The sequence below is a fragment of the Phaseolus vulgaris genome, chromosome 11 (assembly GCF_000499845.2).
Source record: "Phaseolus vulgaris cultivar G19833 chromosome 11, P. vulgaris v2.0, whole genome shotgun sequence".
NCBI classification, from domain to species: Eukaryota; Viridiplantae; Streptophyta; class Magnoliopsida; order Fabales; family Fabaceae; genus Phaseolus; species Phaseolus vulgaris.
In genome coordinates this window covers 15,055,719-15,072,275 of record NC_023749.2, presented here as the reverse complement: position 1 = coordinate 15,072,275, position 16,557 = coordinate 15,055,719, and the positions used below count along the sequence as shown (strand labels likewise).

The following is a 16,557-nucleotide window of genomic DNA, read 5'->3' as shown; positions in this document are numbered from 1 at the left end:
CTCATGATACAAGGTTAATAGACTCATGGTTATTGAGAATAACAAAATCACCACAAGTAGCCGTAGCAACACTATCATCTTCATCATGATCCTTCTCTTTTGGCTTACCCTTCTTGCCTTTGTTCTTCTTTTCCCATGAAAATCAATACGTATGTATGTGCCTTATTTTTTTTTTTTTTTTTTTACAATAATGACACTTCACATTCTTGTATTTGGACCCAGGCTTACTCCAACTTTTCTCTCTACCACCCTTCAGTTTCTTTTTCTAACTTCTTCCCTGTTTTCAGTGACAAACACCTCAAACTAAGATGAAGAACCATGGATCTTCCTTTTCATCTCTTCATTAAGAACACCACCTTTTGATGCTTGTAAAGAAACAACAACATTAGTGCCTGAGTTGGTAATAGAAACTTGAAATGTCTTCCAAGACTCAGGTAGTGTTTAGTAATCATAGTACACAAACTTCATCATCAAATTTGCTACCCACTCATGATATTTGATCTAGAAGCCCCTAAAATTCATTCAAGTGATACAAAATAGAAGAACTCTCCTTATACCTCAAATTCATTAGGTAATTTAACAAATACATTTTATTATTCTTGATTTAGAATGTAAAAGGACTCAATCTTCTCTTGCAAAGTTCTAGCATGTGTCTCCATTAGTAATGTGATTATAAACATTGACTTATACAAATTGTTGAATAAAACCACACACCTGTTTGTGTTCAAAGTCTTAGTATTCTTCAAACATAGAATCTGACTTATGAGTAGCAAAGATAAGAAGATGCATTTTCTTAACAAATAACAAGTATTTTATTTTACCCTTCCACAAGTGATAATTAGTGCGTTTCAAAGCAACCATTTTACTATATTTTTCTCCATCACTCAAGCAAGTCAAATAGCCCCGAAACCAAAGCCAAAATGTACTAATGCCAGTTTGAGGGAAAACAACAACACAATACCAATACATATCATACTCTAATAGTTAATGCAACAGAAATAAATTCTCATAACTTGCAAGAATCTAGGAGGAGCAACAACAAATGAACTACAATAGTAAATCACCAAAATCACAAACAAAGACACTAAGATTTTAATGTGGAAAATCCCTCAAAAGAAAGGATAAAGTCATGGTCGTCCAGAAAAAAGAAATAATTGTACTATGATCAAGAAATTGTACAAGGAGTCTTAATCACTTACAAATAGAGAACAAAGAAGATGAAAACCCTCAAATACAAAAACTAGTGTGTGAATTGAATATTTCCTTACTTAGATGTATCAACGAATGATTCGTCCATAATAAAGGACAAGATGTTCAAATGAGTTGTCAAATTTTGAGTCCGATCCAATGGTAACTGAATCTATAGTAATGGTTTTACATTTATTGCTATATAGTAATGGTTTTACATTTATTGCTATGTGAAAAATTAAATATGACTTCCTGTCTTCCTCTCTATCAAGTAGTGGTGTTTTAAGTGACTTAAAACATTTTTATTTTTTATTTTTTATTTTTTATTTTTTATTTTTTATTTTTTAACTTTAGGCCGCTATCCAATTAGTAAGTGAGACATCGAATAAGCTTCACAATTTTTTTGAATATTTTCTTCATCCAGGAAAGAAATACCTTTTCTAACATTGAGCTCTTAAGCCATTGTTGAAGTAACTAAAGTAGAGAAAGTAACCAATTTGCAACCATCTTATAGTAATATAGTAATAGTAAAATTTAAAAATTGTGACTCATACTCATATTATTATATTATATTATATTATTATAATAAAATTATCAAGTAATTATATACAATATTAGAATTGTGAAGTTTGATTAAAATTAATTCCAGCTTCTCTACAAATTACGGTGCATAAATCAGCCTCATGATGTCTCCCTTTAGTAGCCGCTCTCACATTGGTAACCTTCTTCCCCAAATAGAAAGTAATAAAGCCAAACCCAGAGAAATGTTCAGCTACCAACTGACCCCATCACCATGCATGCATCTGAATCACATTAATCCTTGCTCAAGAACTACATTTAACTCACCGCCAAAGTTCACTCCACACTGTAGAACATAGAATCATATAAATAATGCATATCACTCCCTCAAGTCTTCAACACAACTGATAAACAAACCCTATTAAAGACACCTGAGTCATACCCTCCTGGCTTCCACACTTTTCTTAGCTCTGAAAATGGCTTCCAAAGCTTCTCCATTCCTTGCACTTGTGCTCATTTCCAATATTCTCATTGCCACAGCAGTTGCAGGTCGCAGCATTGCCGAGAAAACCAACACACAAGACAAGAAAGAGCCTCAGTTCTTGTTCAAGTCTCATGATAGGGTTTATATTCCTGGCATTGGACCTGTAGGATTTCCACCCAAATTTCACCTTACACCTCACAATCCATTTACTCATGGTAATGGAGGAGCAGGAGCAGGAACAGGAACAGGAATAGGAACTGGATCAGGAATAGGAACTGGAACTGGATCAGGACCAGGAACTGGATCAGGACCAGGAACTGGATCAGGATCAGGATCAACTGGTCGCAGTTATGTTCCAGGTGGTGATGACACTTTTGTCCCAAACCCTGGTTATGAGGTTCCCATTCCTGGCAGTGGTGGCAGTGTTCCAGCACCAATTCATCCATGAGTTAACTCGTGCATGTTTGTAATGCATGCATGCATGCTAGAGGTAGTTCGTAAGGTGATTATTTATGCTTAATATTGTCTTTTTTTTTCCCTATTTTCTAGCCATAGCAATCGATAAATAAGTGTGTCCATATGCACATTGGTGCGTGTATATGGTGATCACCGTGGACTGTCAAGTCTTTCTGTTTTGTCCTTATTTGTATTGTTTTAAGCTAAATTAAGTGTGACGTAAGTTTATTTGTTCTTCAATTCAAAGTAGTTGCTGATAAAGTTATTTTGCTTTTACGCTTCCAAATTTTTGACACCCTCTTCATACCCCACATTTTATACCCGTCTCCATTTATGTCTCTTACCTACTGATATTCTCTTTTCATGCATAGTTTTTTGTTGACAGATACACTTTATCAGTACCTATAATTTCTTTTCCTATCCCATTATATCGCCTTTTATGTGTCTACACTTTTTTAAATAGGTGTTAATTATAGATTTGTGTCCAATGTCCACCAATCTTTTTCCCTGTTCATTAGTTTGCCAGTGGGGATGTATTACAGCAAGGGTGTCAAATAATTATTACTGGAAAAAGCACGAATATAGGGTTTTTTAATCTATATTGGCCATTCAGCACATGGTAAATCAATGCAGACTTTACAAGTAAGCAACAAATCACACAGAACAAATGTGACACACCGACAGTAGCACAAACTGATATCAATTACAATAAGGACAAGATATTCAACATCACGCTTCAAACCAACCACTTGGTCTTGATTCATACTCTGTACGGAGAACAAATTAAAACCTTTGCTATGGCAGCAAACTCATTTATTTTCCTCCAGCATCTCACATCATAGGAAAGACAGAATTTCGGTACACAAATACGTAGTAGGTGTGCTATCAGCAAGCGAATAAACCAAACTACCACAAGTCCATCACATGCATCATGGTTATGCTTCTCTCATGCCAACAATGAGAAAGTAGAATCAAGAAACGCACACATACTCTTACTACTCTGCATTAGTAAATTTGCTTATTTTTCTGTGAAAGAAAAACATTTTTTATTTCTAAAAAGATTTTGATTCTAAACTATTTAGTATAAAATAAGCTAATCAAAACTCCAAAGCCATTTATTCTACTATCCTATCAGAGAAATTATCATACGACTTTGAATCCACTCATAACAGTCAATCTCTATATAAAAAAATAATTTAATTTTGTTAATTTTTATTGACTAAGTTTCATATAGATATTTATCAACACTATGTAATGATTTCTCTTTTCCGTACTATGACAATAGGTTGCAGTATTAAGTAGTTGTCCTTTAAACCAGAGGTCAAAAATATCAGCATTTCAAAAGGATCCCTCATTCCAATGTTTACCCCACAAAAATCATACTCTGAGGTCACCATCAGTTTACATTTGTACAAGAAACCCTACACAATTTTGCTATGAATTTTAGCTGTCCTACTTTATCACAGTAAAGGTAGATAGATCATACTGGTAGAACGTATCAGAAGTAAGAACGAATCAGATGTAACATTAAATAAATATTGAGTTTGGAATTTTATAACAGAATTTCCAGCTCATAGAGGATGCTATATTCAAAGGGCACCACTAAAGTGACATTAACAAGTACTGCATCTCTACAATTTTTTTTTGAACTACACAAAGTCTACACTCTTCTTTTTTGTTTTACAATTCAAATTTAATAAACTTATCTATCTGCAGCGAATACTGGTCCTACATGTAAGGTGAAATTCAATCAGATAGGATCTTGGATTCTCTTTTGTCTAGGTTGTTAGTATCATAATTTCATCTCATTTATACATATCATTATCTTCTTTTCCTTTCTGTTCCTGTCTTTCCTCTATTCATACACCCAAAAACTGTGCATTTACCATTTTCTATCGTGATTATCATAGTCTTACGAGAGAAAAACATAAAGTGAATGTGGGACTCCGAAAAAAAAGGTCCTACCATATAATTCGTTTTATATATTTCTCACTGGTAACTTGACAATTCATGTTGAAAAATAACATGAAAGGATCTATATCAACTTAAGTAATTGTTACAAGAGCTGTAACTGGGTAACTATTTGATCATATTTTATGCCAATCACCTGAAATTATGAGTATATATACTAGGGTATTAAGGGTATTGTAGAATCCTCCTTATCCAAGTGTGACATGCTAGGATCAGATCAAAACTGAACATGGCACAACCTTCCAGGTTTGAAATTTGATCTGCCACACGACATGTCCTTGTAAACTGTCAGAATAAAAGGAAACGAAGTAGATTCATTAAAAGAAGCATACTTAGCAAAGTAAAGAAATCAATAGTATAGCACAATACAAAGTCCTGGAATGTAACTGCAGTAAGCAATTTCAAAAACTAGAAAAAAATTCAGAAGCCTATAATATACTGAATTATGATGATTATTCCTTCAATATAATCAATGAGATTACCAAAAATAGCATTCACTGATCCCCAATGAAACAACATCTCCTATTCATTAATCTATACCGGCAAAATTCGTTGTATCACAGAACAATCATATCCTTTTGGTGTAGAGCTGTTTTGTATTACACAGGATCTAGTGTTTAGTTGGTTCACCAAATTGAGTGTTAGATGTTCATTTGAATTGAAATGTATGGTTCTTGTTCTGTTGTTTTAAAGATTATACATGCATCATAACCTTTCATAACCTCTCTTATGTAATAGGATTGAAACATCTTTAAAATGCTTCACATTTATTTATTTATTTTTGCTCTTCATTGAGAGGGACAAAACAAGCATTCTATAAGTCATTCCATTATGTTCTGTTTATATTGTAAGTACAGTATAACATAGAAAATACACAATACAACAACAAGAAACAAGTTGTGTATAGGTAATCATTATTGGTAAAAGGAACAGAAATTGATAATAACTAAAATTGAACAAAAGAAACTCAAGCACAATGACATATGAAGGAAATCTGATAAAGGGATACACACAAAGTCTCCTATATTCAAAATTTTGTACACGATTAATCTCGCAGCATCTATATAATGAAAGGAGAAATGCAGTTTTTATGGCATACACCAAATAAAAATGAAGTGGGGTAGGTACCTGGTTCATTTAAAATAAAATAAAATTGTTGGTTTCGTGTGGTTTCGGAGGAATCAAATGTTCATAATTTTGAAGATAATGAAGCATAGGAAACCCAGGAAAATAAAGAGGAAAAGGTAATCAACAAAGACAAAGAATCTGGTGGATCCATGATTCCTCTTCTTCTTGATTTTGGCTACGGAATTGTCCATTTCTTCGAGCTTCGCCATGATAAGAATTACAGCTTTGTGTCCGAAGAGAAGTAATTATTGAATCTCATGAAACGAAGAATTTCAACATAAAAGGAAATACCATATATTCTATTTTCGTATCCCATCTTCATTTTGTGTGCATCTCATTTTACAACTATCAAACTTTCTTTTCTTTTATATATGGATTGGAGTACCTTTTATTTTATTAATTCATTAAATTGTTAATCATGGTAATAATTAGCATGATTGATGTAATTAGTTTATTCAAATTATTTACATTATTTTTAATTACCATAATTAATCTTGATAGCTGTGGTAATTTTTATTATTAAATTATGTATAATACAATATGACATATGTTTGTTTTTTTTTTTTTCTATATTGATGACTTGTGATAGAATAGTTTATGTATGGCCCCTCCTATTTACATCACTTTTTTCCTCTTTGCACCACTTATCTTTTCTTTTATATATATTTTTAATGAAAATATTTTATTTTTAACCATTTTCATGGTCTGTAACTGCACAAGGAAAGCTTAAGGTTCCGGAAAATAGTGCAATAGGTATAATTATGAAAACTAGCTTTGGTTATGTTTAGTAAGATGTCAATTTACAGTGCACAGTGAAAACTAGCAATTGGCATTGAATATTGTAAAAATTACATTTCAATTATAATTTATCGGTGTGTAGATTGACATGCAAAGTGTCATGACATTAATAAAATCTTATACGAAATACAACGTCATTACTATAATAATATCACAGATTCATATTTTCTAATTGGAAAATAAAGATCTGAAATGGGCTTCGTCACCACAACAATATTTGGACAAATTCTTCCTCCATTTCTACACTTTCATATTAATTATAAAAAAAAAACAGTTTTAACATTTTTAAAATTTTTAAATAACTCTAAATAAAGTACAACTTCATATTTTTAAATAACTTCACTTGCACTCTCATACTTCCATTCTAATCGCAAAACTTCCATTTTTCTCCAGTTGCAACATTTAAGAGAGTAGTTTCATCATTTGAATTTGTGTGTAAGAGGATTGACAAGAAAACCTGTTGCATTCAACGTTCCCTACTGAGAAAATAATTTGTTTTTAAGTTGTGTAGCCCATTTTTGCACTTGGTTAAGTTTTTTTTTTTTTTTTGGGTTTTGTGACTTTAAAAAAAACAACCAAATGAAAACACTGTCATCACCAGTAAAAATACCACAAAACTTACCTTAATCACCAACATTCATCATCAGCCACCGCAAGGAACCACCACCACTTGAAAATGAAAAAGAAGGCACCACACTCTCCACAATACCTAGAAGAGTATTGTTGGAATTAAAAATAAGTATGGAGGGTAGGGGGATGGTATATATTTATGGAAGAGGCCCAAGCACAAGCCCACATGCAAGCCCATCAAGGAATAGATTGGGCCAACCACTAGAGCTATGTCCAAGAGGATCCAAGAAGAATGGAATGCTGCTACTGATGGCAGAGAAACCTTCTTATACATGTTCAAAATGCCATAAACTCTAGTGTAGAGTAGACTTTATTTTCTTGTCAAAATTAGCATAGGAACTTTATTTGTAATTTTCTTAGAATTAATTTTGGCACCTAAAACACCAACCTAGGTATATTTAGGGTTTCTAAAAACCTCTAAATTAACCAAGGCCGGTTATGGCTAAGCCATGGAGAGAGTTCACGCTTCCTACATGTTCCATATTTAACATGTGTTAAATATGCTTCATGTGCTCCATGTGCTCACTTCCATTTAGGCGCCAATTTCAAATTCTTTTCATTTGAGTTTAGCTTTCATTTCATTTGTATTTGGCTCTTCAAATTCCAGCCCTCCATTGCTATAAAAGGTGTTTGGTGTTGAAGATGGATGAAGCTCATCTCTACCTAGCCTTAGTGTGTTTGATGTAGATGTTAGCTAGTTTGCTTTATAGGTTGTGATCCGGTCGGTCATCGGTCTAGGGTGACGTCAGCGATTGATGGCCACGTGGGCCGTTCTTAGTGGGCCATGTGGGCCGGGAAAGCTGATGTGCCTTGAAGAGGGTCACCTGGAGGGTGATCGATGATCAGGCGGAGATCGGTGATCAGAGGGCGATCGGTCGTCGTATCACACGCGGTTAAGCTAGGAACGGGAAGGGATTCCCGGCGAGAGCGTTGCATACGAGTCTTATGTGGCAGAGTATCAGAGATAAGAGAGGTTAGGTGCTTTGCAGTACCATGCATGAGAGTGGTCTAAGGGAGCTAGCAGACGGTCGGTGATTGGTGCTCTCTTAGCCCATGACGTGCATGGGGCAAAACAGGGGTGATCGTTCACGCGTTAGGTGATGCCCGGTATGCGCGCTTGCCCAAGTCGCACCTGGTACTCACGCTGAGGCTGCCCGAGACGCCCAATGAATGAAACACGCTAAGTTACTTCGTACACGAATAACTTGGGCGCGCGGCAGGGTATATAAAGGCTTTCCACACTCATTACGAAGGTACGTTTTCATACTGACAAATGGCTAGTTTTCGCACAGAGAGGAGAGAGAGAATCACAGAGTGCACGAGTCTCACTGAGATTCAGAGTACACGATTCTTTAGTGGTCTTGTTTGACTGACTTGAGCGTCGGAGCGCAATCGGCCGCTAGAGGCGCCGTTTGTAGTGTTTTCGCAGGTTCGCTCGGACTAATTGGAACGTATTTGCGGAAGACGGAGTTTGACATGGCGAGACCTTCAACGACCAAGTCACCGGCAAGATCAGGTTGCAATATGTCTTAGATGATCTTGTACTTTAGGGTTGTGTGTACTCAAGGTTGCCTTTTGCTACATGACCTATCCTAGATGCCTAACCAAGCATAGATCAAGCACTTGAAGTGGTTAAAAGTTTTTCCAAAAGCTTTTTTGAGTTCTCTCCAAAAATTAGGATACTACACAAAAATAAATCGGTTTCACTGTAAAAGAATAGGTTTATTTTTGGTTTGCTAAAAGGATTTTCGAAAGTTGGTTAGGGCACCAAAGGTACAACTCAGTCAGTTATTTTCAGTTAGCTGAGTTGGCAGTTTTCCTAAAATAAATTTGTTTAGTTTAAAACTAAATCTGTTGTTTTCATAACAGCTTTTCAACTGTTTTTTGAAAAGAAGTTAGAAACTGTTTTCTGTATAAAGAAAAGCTTTTCTCACATGAAAGGATGCTGAGCAATCACGTTTTTGACAGAGATTAAACATTTTCTATGTGAGAAGAAGGATTGAAAAGAGTTTTTGAAAGGTTTTCCAAAGGGATTTTCAAGTGTGCTTGTTCTAGGAAAACTTTGATCTTGGTGAAGGTGCTGGTGCAGTTCTGCAGCAAATTGAACTACTGGTTTTGAGTTCTTGCATCTTCTTTTCAGGTGTTATCTTTCCTTTATTCTGGTTTGTAAAGGTGTAAGTGTTAGTCACTCCTTGATAGGGTTTCTTGGAGTGCAAGGTGTGCTGAAATAGGGTTTTTCAGCATTGGTTGTATTATTCTTGTAGTGTTCAAGAACTGTTGTGTTTGTAAGTGATTAATACTGTTTTTAGTGGATTCCACCTTGGAGTAAGGTGAAACTGGATGTAGCTCTTTATGAGTGAACCAGTATAAAAGCTTGCCTGTACTTTTCTTCTCATCCCTGCACTCGTTTATGGTTTTTGCTTAATTCTGTCAAGAACGAAATCTGTTCATTTGAAACCAAATTTGTTAATTCTGGGTTTAATAAAAATTGTTCTTCCTGATTTGTTAAAGTTCTCTAATCACTAACACAGTATTTGTATATGAGGTTTTCATTGATTTAAGGACAAATAGTCTTATTCATTAAATCCTGACAAAGATTCATTTCCTTTGAAACCTTGTGATGAATGAACTTGATTGTTTTCTTGGCATAATCTGTATTCTTCAAACTGGTAAAATTTAACCAATCTGATTTTGTTATACCTCTCTGTTGATTGCAATTTTAATCTGAACAAGTTCAAATTGTGTTAGACTGTTCTGAAGAATCATTCTGTTTTAAATAAAATCAATTTGTTCTTTTCACCTCTGTTACACTGTAAACTAGCCTCTTATGCGAAAATTTGATAAGCTCAATTCACCCCTCCCCTGTTGAACTTAGACACTGTTTAACTCTAACAACTGGTAAGAGCTAGGGCTTGTATTTTGCTCAAGTGTATGCTTGATGTCTGAGTTTAAAATTCCTTTTGCTGAAGGTGCGTCTATTAATAGACCTCCTATGTTTGGTGGTGTTAACTATGCTTTCTAGAAAATCAGGATGAAAATCTTTATGGAGTCTATTGACATGGGGATCTGGGATGCGGTGATCAGTGGACCTTTTATACCTATGCAGGTTGTCAAAGAAGAAACAATAAAGAAGCCTTGGTCTGAATGGAGTGAAACCGAGAAGAAGAAGGCCCAATATGACTCCTTAGCCAAGAACATCATCACCTCTGCACTGAATATTGATGAGTTCTTTAGAGTCTCTCAATGCAACTCAGCTAAGGAGATGTGGGAGGTACTAGAGGTAACTCATGAAGGGACTGATGATGTGAAACGAGCAAGGAAGCACTCACTCATTCAGGAATACGAACTGTTCAGAATGCAATTAGAAGAAAGTATTGCAGATGTGCAGAAACGATTTACACATATTGTAAATCACCTCACTGGCCTTGGTAAAGTCTTTGACAAGGAAGAGCTCAACATAAAGGTGCTGAAATGCCTTGATAGGAGCTGGCAGCCTAAGGTAACAACAATCTCAGAATCCAGAGATTTATCCAAGATGTCCACTGCTGCACTTTTTGGAAAGCTGATGGAGCATGAAATAAAGCTGAAAAGTTTGAAAGAACAAGAAACTGTGGAAAAGAAAGCCAAAGGAATTGCCTTGAAAACTACCATGGAACATGATACAAGTGAGGAAGAAGAGAATCCTGAACATGATGAGGCATTGAATCTGCTCACCAGAAAATTCAGCAGATTTCTTAGAAAGAAAAACCGTGATAGAACTCAACAAAGGAAGAGGTATTCTAAATCCAATGATTCAAATTCTTCAAATTACACTTGTTTTGGATGTGGTAAACTAGGTCATATAAAGGCTGATTGTCCAAACAATCAAAACAAAGAAAAATCAGCAAGCAAAAAGAGTGAAAGAAGCAAAGGCAAAAAAGCATACATCTCATGGGAAGAAAATGATGTATCCTCATCTAGTGATTCCTCAACCGAAAGTGAGGAAGCAAATATGTGCTTTATGGTGAATGATGAAGAACCTAACTCTGACTCAGTAAGTGATTTTTCTACTGATTCTGAAAATTATGATCAGCTGTTAATTGCATTTAAGGAAACACATGATGAAGCAAACAAATTAGCTGTAATTTGCAATAAATTGAATAAAGTAAATAGGGTACTTGAACCAAAGGTCAAAGCTCTTGAAGAAGAACTGCACAAAGCTAAAACTGAATTGGTTAGCCTTGAATTAACATGTTTGCATGCATCAGTAAAAACCTGTGATAAATGTAAAAAGCTGGAAAAATAGGTTGAATATTTGTTAAAAACACTCTCAAATTTCACTAAAGGAAGAGAAAATCTTGAAACCTTATTAGGTTCACAGAATGCTGTTTTTAATAAAAATGGTCTAGGATATAATCCTGGAATGAAAAGTAATGTGAAAAAGCTATCCAGTTTTTTTGTTCCTTCCAAAACAGGTTTTTCCCCTTTTAGTTGTTCAAATACAATGCATTCTACAACCTGTTTTTACTGTATGAAGTCTGGACATATATCTAGAACATGTAAAGCTAGAAGGTACCTTGTTCCAAAAGGATTGACCAAATGGCTTCCTAAGGAAAGGTATTAATCATGTTGGACCCTAAACTTGGAAGGGGTACCATATGTGTTAAATCTGTTTTGTTTTGCAGAAAAACAGTAGGAAAAATCAGTGGTACTTGGATAGCGGGTGCTCAAAACACATGACTGGTGATGTCACCCAATTCACAAATCTAAAACTTAAAGCTGAAGGACACATCACATATGGAGATAATAATAGAGGAAGAATTCTTGGAAGAGGAGATGTTGGTACTGCAGACTCAACCACTATTGAGAATGTACTGTATGTTGAAGGGCTAAAGCACAGTCTTCTAAGCATTAGTCAGCTGTGTGACAAGGGATACAAGGTCAATTTCGAAGCCAACACTTGTACAATTTCAAATGAAATTTCTGGTAAGGTGCTTTTCACAGGATAAAAGAGTAAACAACATCTATCTCTTAGATATTATGAAGAGCTGTTCTGAAAATGCGTGTTTGTTATCTAAAAGTGATGAGTCCTGGCTGTGGCATAGGAGGCTAGCTCATATTCACACAAATCACTTGAATAAGCTAAAGTATAAGGAACTAGTTTCTGGTTTACCAAACATAAAATTTCAGAATAACAGATTGTGTGATGCTTGTGTAAAGGGAAAACAGATAAGAACTTCTAAATCTAAAGATGTGGTTTCTACAAATAAAGCCTTGGATGTTTTACATATGGACTTGTTTGAACCATCTAGGACTGCTAGCTTAGCTGGAAATTACTATGCCTTGGTGATTGTTGATGACTTTTCAAGATATACATGGACCTTGTTTCTTGCTTCTAAAAATGATGCATATAAAGCCTTTAAGAAACTTGCTAAGGTTCTGCATAATGAAAATGAAAATAGAATAAAACAGATTCGTAGTGATCATGGGAGAGAATTTCAAAATGCAAAATTTGATAGATATTGTGAAAAACATGGGATCACACATAGCTATTCTGCTCCTAGGACACCCCAACAAAATGGTGTTGTTGAAAGGAAGAATAGGTCATTAGAAGAGTTAGCTAGGACCATGCTAAATGAATATGATTTACCTAAATATTTTTGGGCTGATGCAGTATACACTGCTTCTTATGTGCTTAATAGAACCGTGATTAGACCAATTCTTAAGAAAACTCCCTATGAATTATATAAAGGTAGGAAGCCTAGCATTAGTCATCTTAGGGTTTTTGGCTGCAAATGTTTTGTTCTAAATAATGGTAAAGACAATCTAGGGAAATTTGATCCTAAATCAGATGAGGGAATACATATTGGATATGCTATAAATGGTCATGCTTATAGAGTGTATAACAAAAGATTGCTTGCAGTAGAAGAATCTATACATGTTGTATTTGATGAAACAGATTTTTCTGTGCCTAAATCTGTTCTGGATGAACCTGGTATGGATGATTTAAGAACCATTTTGCAAAAGAATCAATCTAGTGAGCTTGATGCAACTAATCAAAATTCTGTCAAAGAATCTACTGTGAATGCAGGATTGCCTAAGGAATGGAAGACACCCAGGGATCTTACACTAGACAATGTAATTGGTAAAATTGAGAAAGGAGTCTCAACAAGGAATTCACTTAATAATTTCTGCAGAACAGTGGCCTTTGTTTCACAGATTGAGCCTAAAAGTCTGGAAGAAGCACTACAAGACAACAATTGGATAACAACAATGCAGGAAGAGCTGAACCAGTTTGAATACAATGAAGTGTGGACTTTGGTTCCAAGAAGGCATGAGATGAATATCATAGGAACCAAGTGGGTGTACAGGAACAAGATGGATGAACATGGGGCTATCACTAGAAATAAAGCAAGGCAGGTTGCTAAAGGTTATAACCAAGAAGAGGGACTTGATTTTGATGAAACTTATGCACCAGTAGCACGTCTTGAAGCCGTCAGATTACTCCTAGCATTTTCTAGCATACAAGGTTTCAAGCTGTTTAAAATGGATGTCAAGAGTGCATTCTTAAATGGTTACATTAATGAAGAGGTGTTTGTATCTCAGCCTCCAGGGTTCGAAGACCATAAAAATCCAGAGCATGTGTACATGCTTAAGAAGGCGTTATATGGATTGAAGCAGGCACCTAGGCAATGGTATGAGAGGCTAAGTGAGTTTTTGCTCTCTCAAGGATATAACCGTGGCAAATTCTAATAAAACTATGTTCATAAAGAAGAAAAGAGAAGACATTATACTTGTGCAAGTCTATATGGATGATATTATCTTTGGATCCACAAATGAGGAGATGTGTGAAGACTTTGTAAAAAAAATGAAGAGTGAGTTTGAGATGTCAATGTTAGGAGAAATGAATTTTTTCCTTGGACTGCAAGTGAAACAACTCAAGGATGGAATTTTCATAAGTCAAGAAAAGTACTGCAACAAGCTGCTTAAGAGGTTTGATATGGATCAATGCAAAGCAATCATCACTCATATTTCAACAAGCTGCTAGCTGGAACAAGATTGTGCAGGAAAATCAGTGGATCAATCTAAGTACAGGGGTTTAATTGGTTCTTTGTTATACTTAACTGGTAGCAGGCCTGACATTATGTTTGTTGTGTGCTTATGTGCTAGATATCAATCTGATCCAAAGGAATCACACTACAATGCAACAAAGAGAATTCTGAAATACTTGCAAGGATCTAAGGATGTTGGATTATGGTATCCTAACAAGGTATCTTTAAACTTAACTGGTTTTTGAGACTCTGACTTTGCAGGTTGCAAGGTTGATAGAAAAAGCACAAGTGGGACTTGTCACATGCTTGGATCAAGTCTAATCTCATGGCATTGCAAGAAACAGGCTTGTGTTGCTTTCTCTACAGCAGAGGCAGAATATATAGCTGCTGGAAGTTGTTGTGTTCAAACCTTATGGCTAAGGTAGCAGCTAAGTGACTTTGTAATTCTATTAAACAAGATACCTATAAATTGTGATCATACTAGTGCTATAAATTTGTCTAAGAATCCTGTCACGCATTCAATAACTAAACATATTGAAATTAGACATCACTTTCTAAGAGAACATATAGCTAATGGAACTTGTGATATCAAATTCATTGGCACTGAATTTCAATTGGCTGATCTTTTTACTAAACCTCTTGCTAAAGATAGGTTTTATTTTCTTCTAAATGAATTGGGTATCATTAGCTTAAATTGTCCTCTGCAGTAAAAATTTCAATCTGTTATTTTATATTTTAACGTGTTCTGCTCTCTGTTTCAGAATCACAGCTGTGACTAGGAAAGATAAAGATTTTCTTTTCTCTCTCTCTCTCTCTCTCTCTCTCTCTCTCTATCTTTAACTGCTTTTACGGTTATTAACTAGCAGGTCTATGACAATTATTATGTGGGTATCCTAACTGATTAGATGTTGTGTAGGTGCAACAGATTTGATTTGTCAAACTGAAATCTGGTTCCAACATATTCTTACGTAAATCAACACCTAAACATGTTGTACCACAAGAATAAAATCTGAAGCATATCTGATTGATTTGATTTTTTTAACCCATAATTCTTGAAATCTGATTAAATTGATTTTCTTTAAAATTTGTGATTTTTGAAATCTGATTTAAAGCTCTGTATAAACCTGGCACTAATCAATTGTTTTTCACACCTCCTCATTTCTGCTACGAGCTGTCCAAGTTCAAACAAACTACTGCGTTTAATTTCTATCTTGAAACAATCATGTGAACTGTTACTAATACTTCTACTAGTTGGTTTATCTTTAGGTGACTAAGTGCAGGTAACAACAGATCAAGCATGGCATCCTCATCACACAGAAAGAAGAAATCCAAAGAGCAATCCAACAGCAGCCAAGGCATTCTGGAAAACTGGTTTGCTGGAGATTCTGAATCCATGACAAGGTTCATCCATGAGACAAGCAGAAAGCAAGTCAATGTGCCCAAGGTGCTGGAATTCTCATGGTTAAGGGAAGAAAATCTGACTGAAGCAAAAACTCTGCTCAAGCATCAAAAGCTGAAAAACTTCTTAGAAATGACTGGAAATGTCTATCCAGACTTGATGAAAGTGTTCTACAGCAATATGGTTCAAGATGGCAAAAATCTGGTCTCTCATGTGGAAGGTGTGAAGCTGAAAATTACAAGGGAAATATGGAGCAATGTGGGAGGAATCAAGTATTCAGGAATGAAGGTTAGCAAAGGGAATACTGCTGGAATTCAAGGGTTCAACAAAATGCAGTTTTATAGGAGCTGTGTTAGAAATCCTGCTGAACCAGTAGCTAGATTTCATGCTGGAAATCTGACAATAATTCCAAGACTCCAAGCCTACATAATTGCTTGGCAACTCACTCCTAGAGGAAGCAATCATGCTACTCTTCATGAAGAGGATTTGATTCTGCTATACTGTATAATGAACCAACTCAAGGTAAATTGGGTGAGTACAATGGTAGAGCATATGCTCAAATCCACACGGCTTCCATATTATCGTTTTCCATATGCTATTTTTGTGTCAAAGCTAATTGATTATTTTGAAGTTGATAGTGCAAATGAGAGAAATGACACCATTAAGGCAGCAAGTGAAATAGACAACTCCACTCTCTTGAAGATGGGGTTCCAAAAGGAGGATGACTGCTGGAGATTTAGAAGGAATGTTGCAAATAGAGCTGAAAATGAAGCAACTAATCTAGGAGATGAAGAAGAAGAAAATGCTGATGGTGTGCAGCACATGGATGAGTCACCAGTGCACTCTTCTGGAGATGAGGATATTGCTGCTACAAGCCAAAATGCATTGGTAGCATATCAGGAACCTATGCATAGAGGTGAACCTCTATCCATGTTCGAAAGGCAAGTTCTAAA

At 35.4% G+C, this 16,557-nt stretch overlaps 1 protein-coding gene across 1 annotated transcript; it reads left to right on the top strand.

Moving 5' to 3' along the window:
- Nucleotides 1-2,089: 2,089 nt before the first annotated feature.
- LOC137832468 (putative cell wall protein) lies at nucleotides 2,090-2,887 on the top strand. Its single transcript, XM_068640653.1, has one exon. It carries the CDS (start codon nucleotides 2,184-2,186, stop codon nucleotides 2,637-2,639), a length of 456 nt encoding a protein of 151 aa, XP_068496754.1. The 5' UTR covers nucleotides 2,090-2,183; the 3' UTR covers nucleotides 2,640-2,887.
- Nucleotides 2,888-16,557: the final 13,670 nt, after the last annotated feature.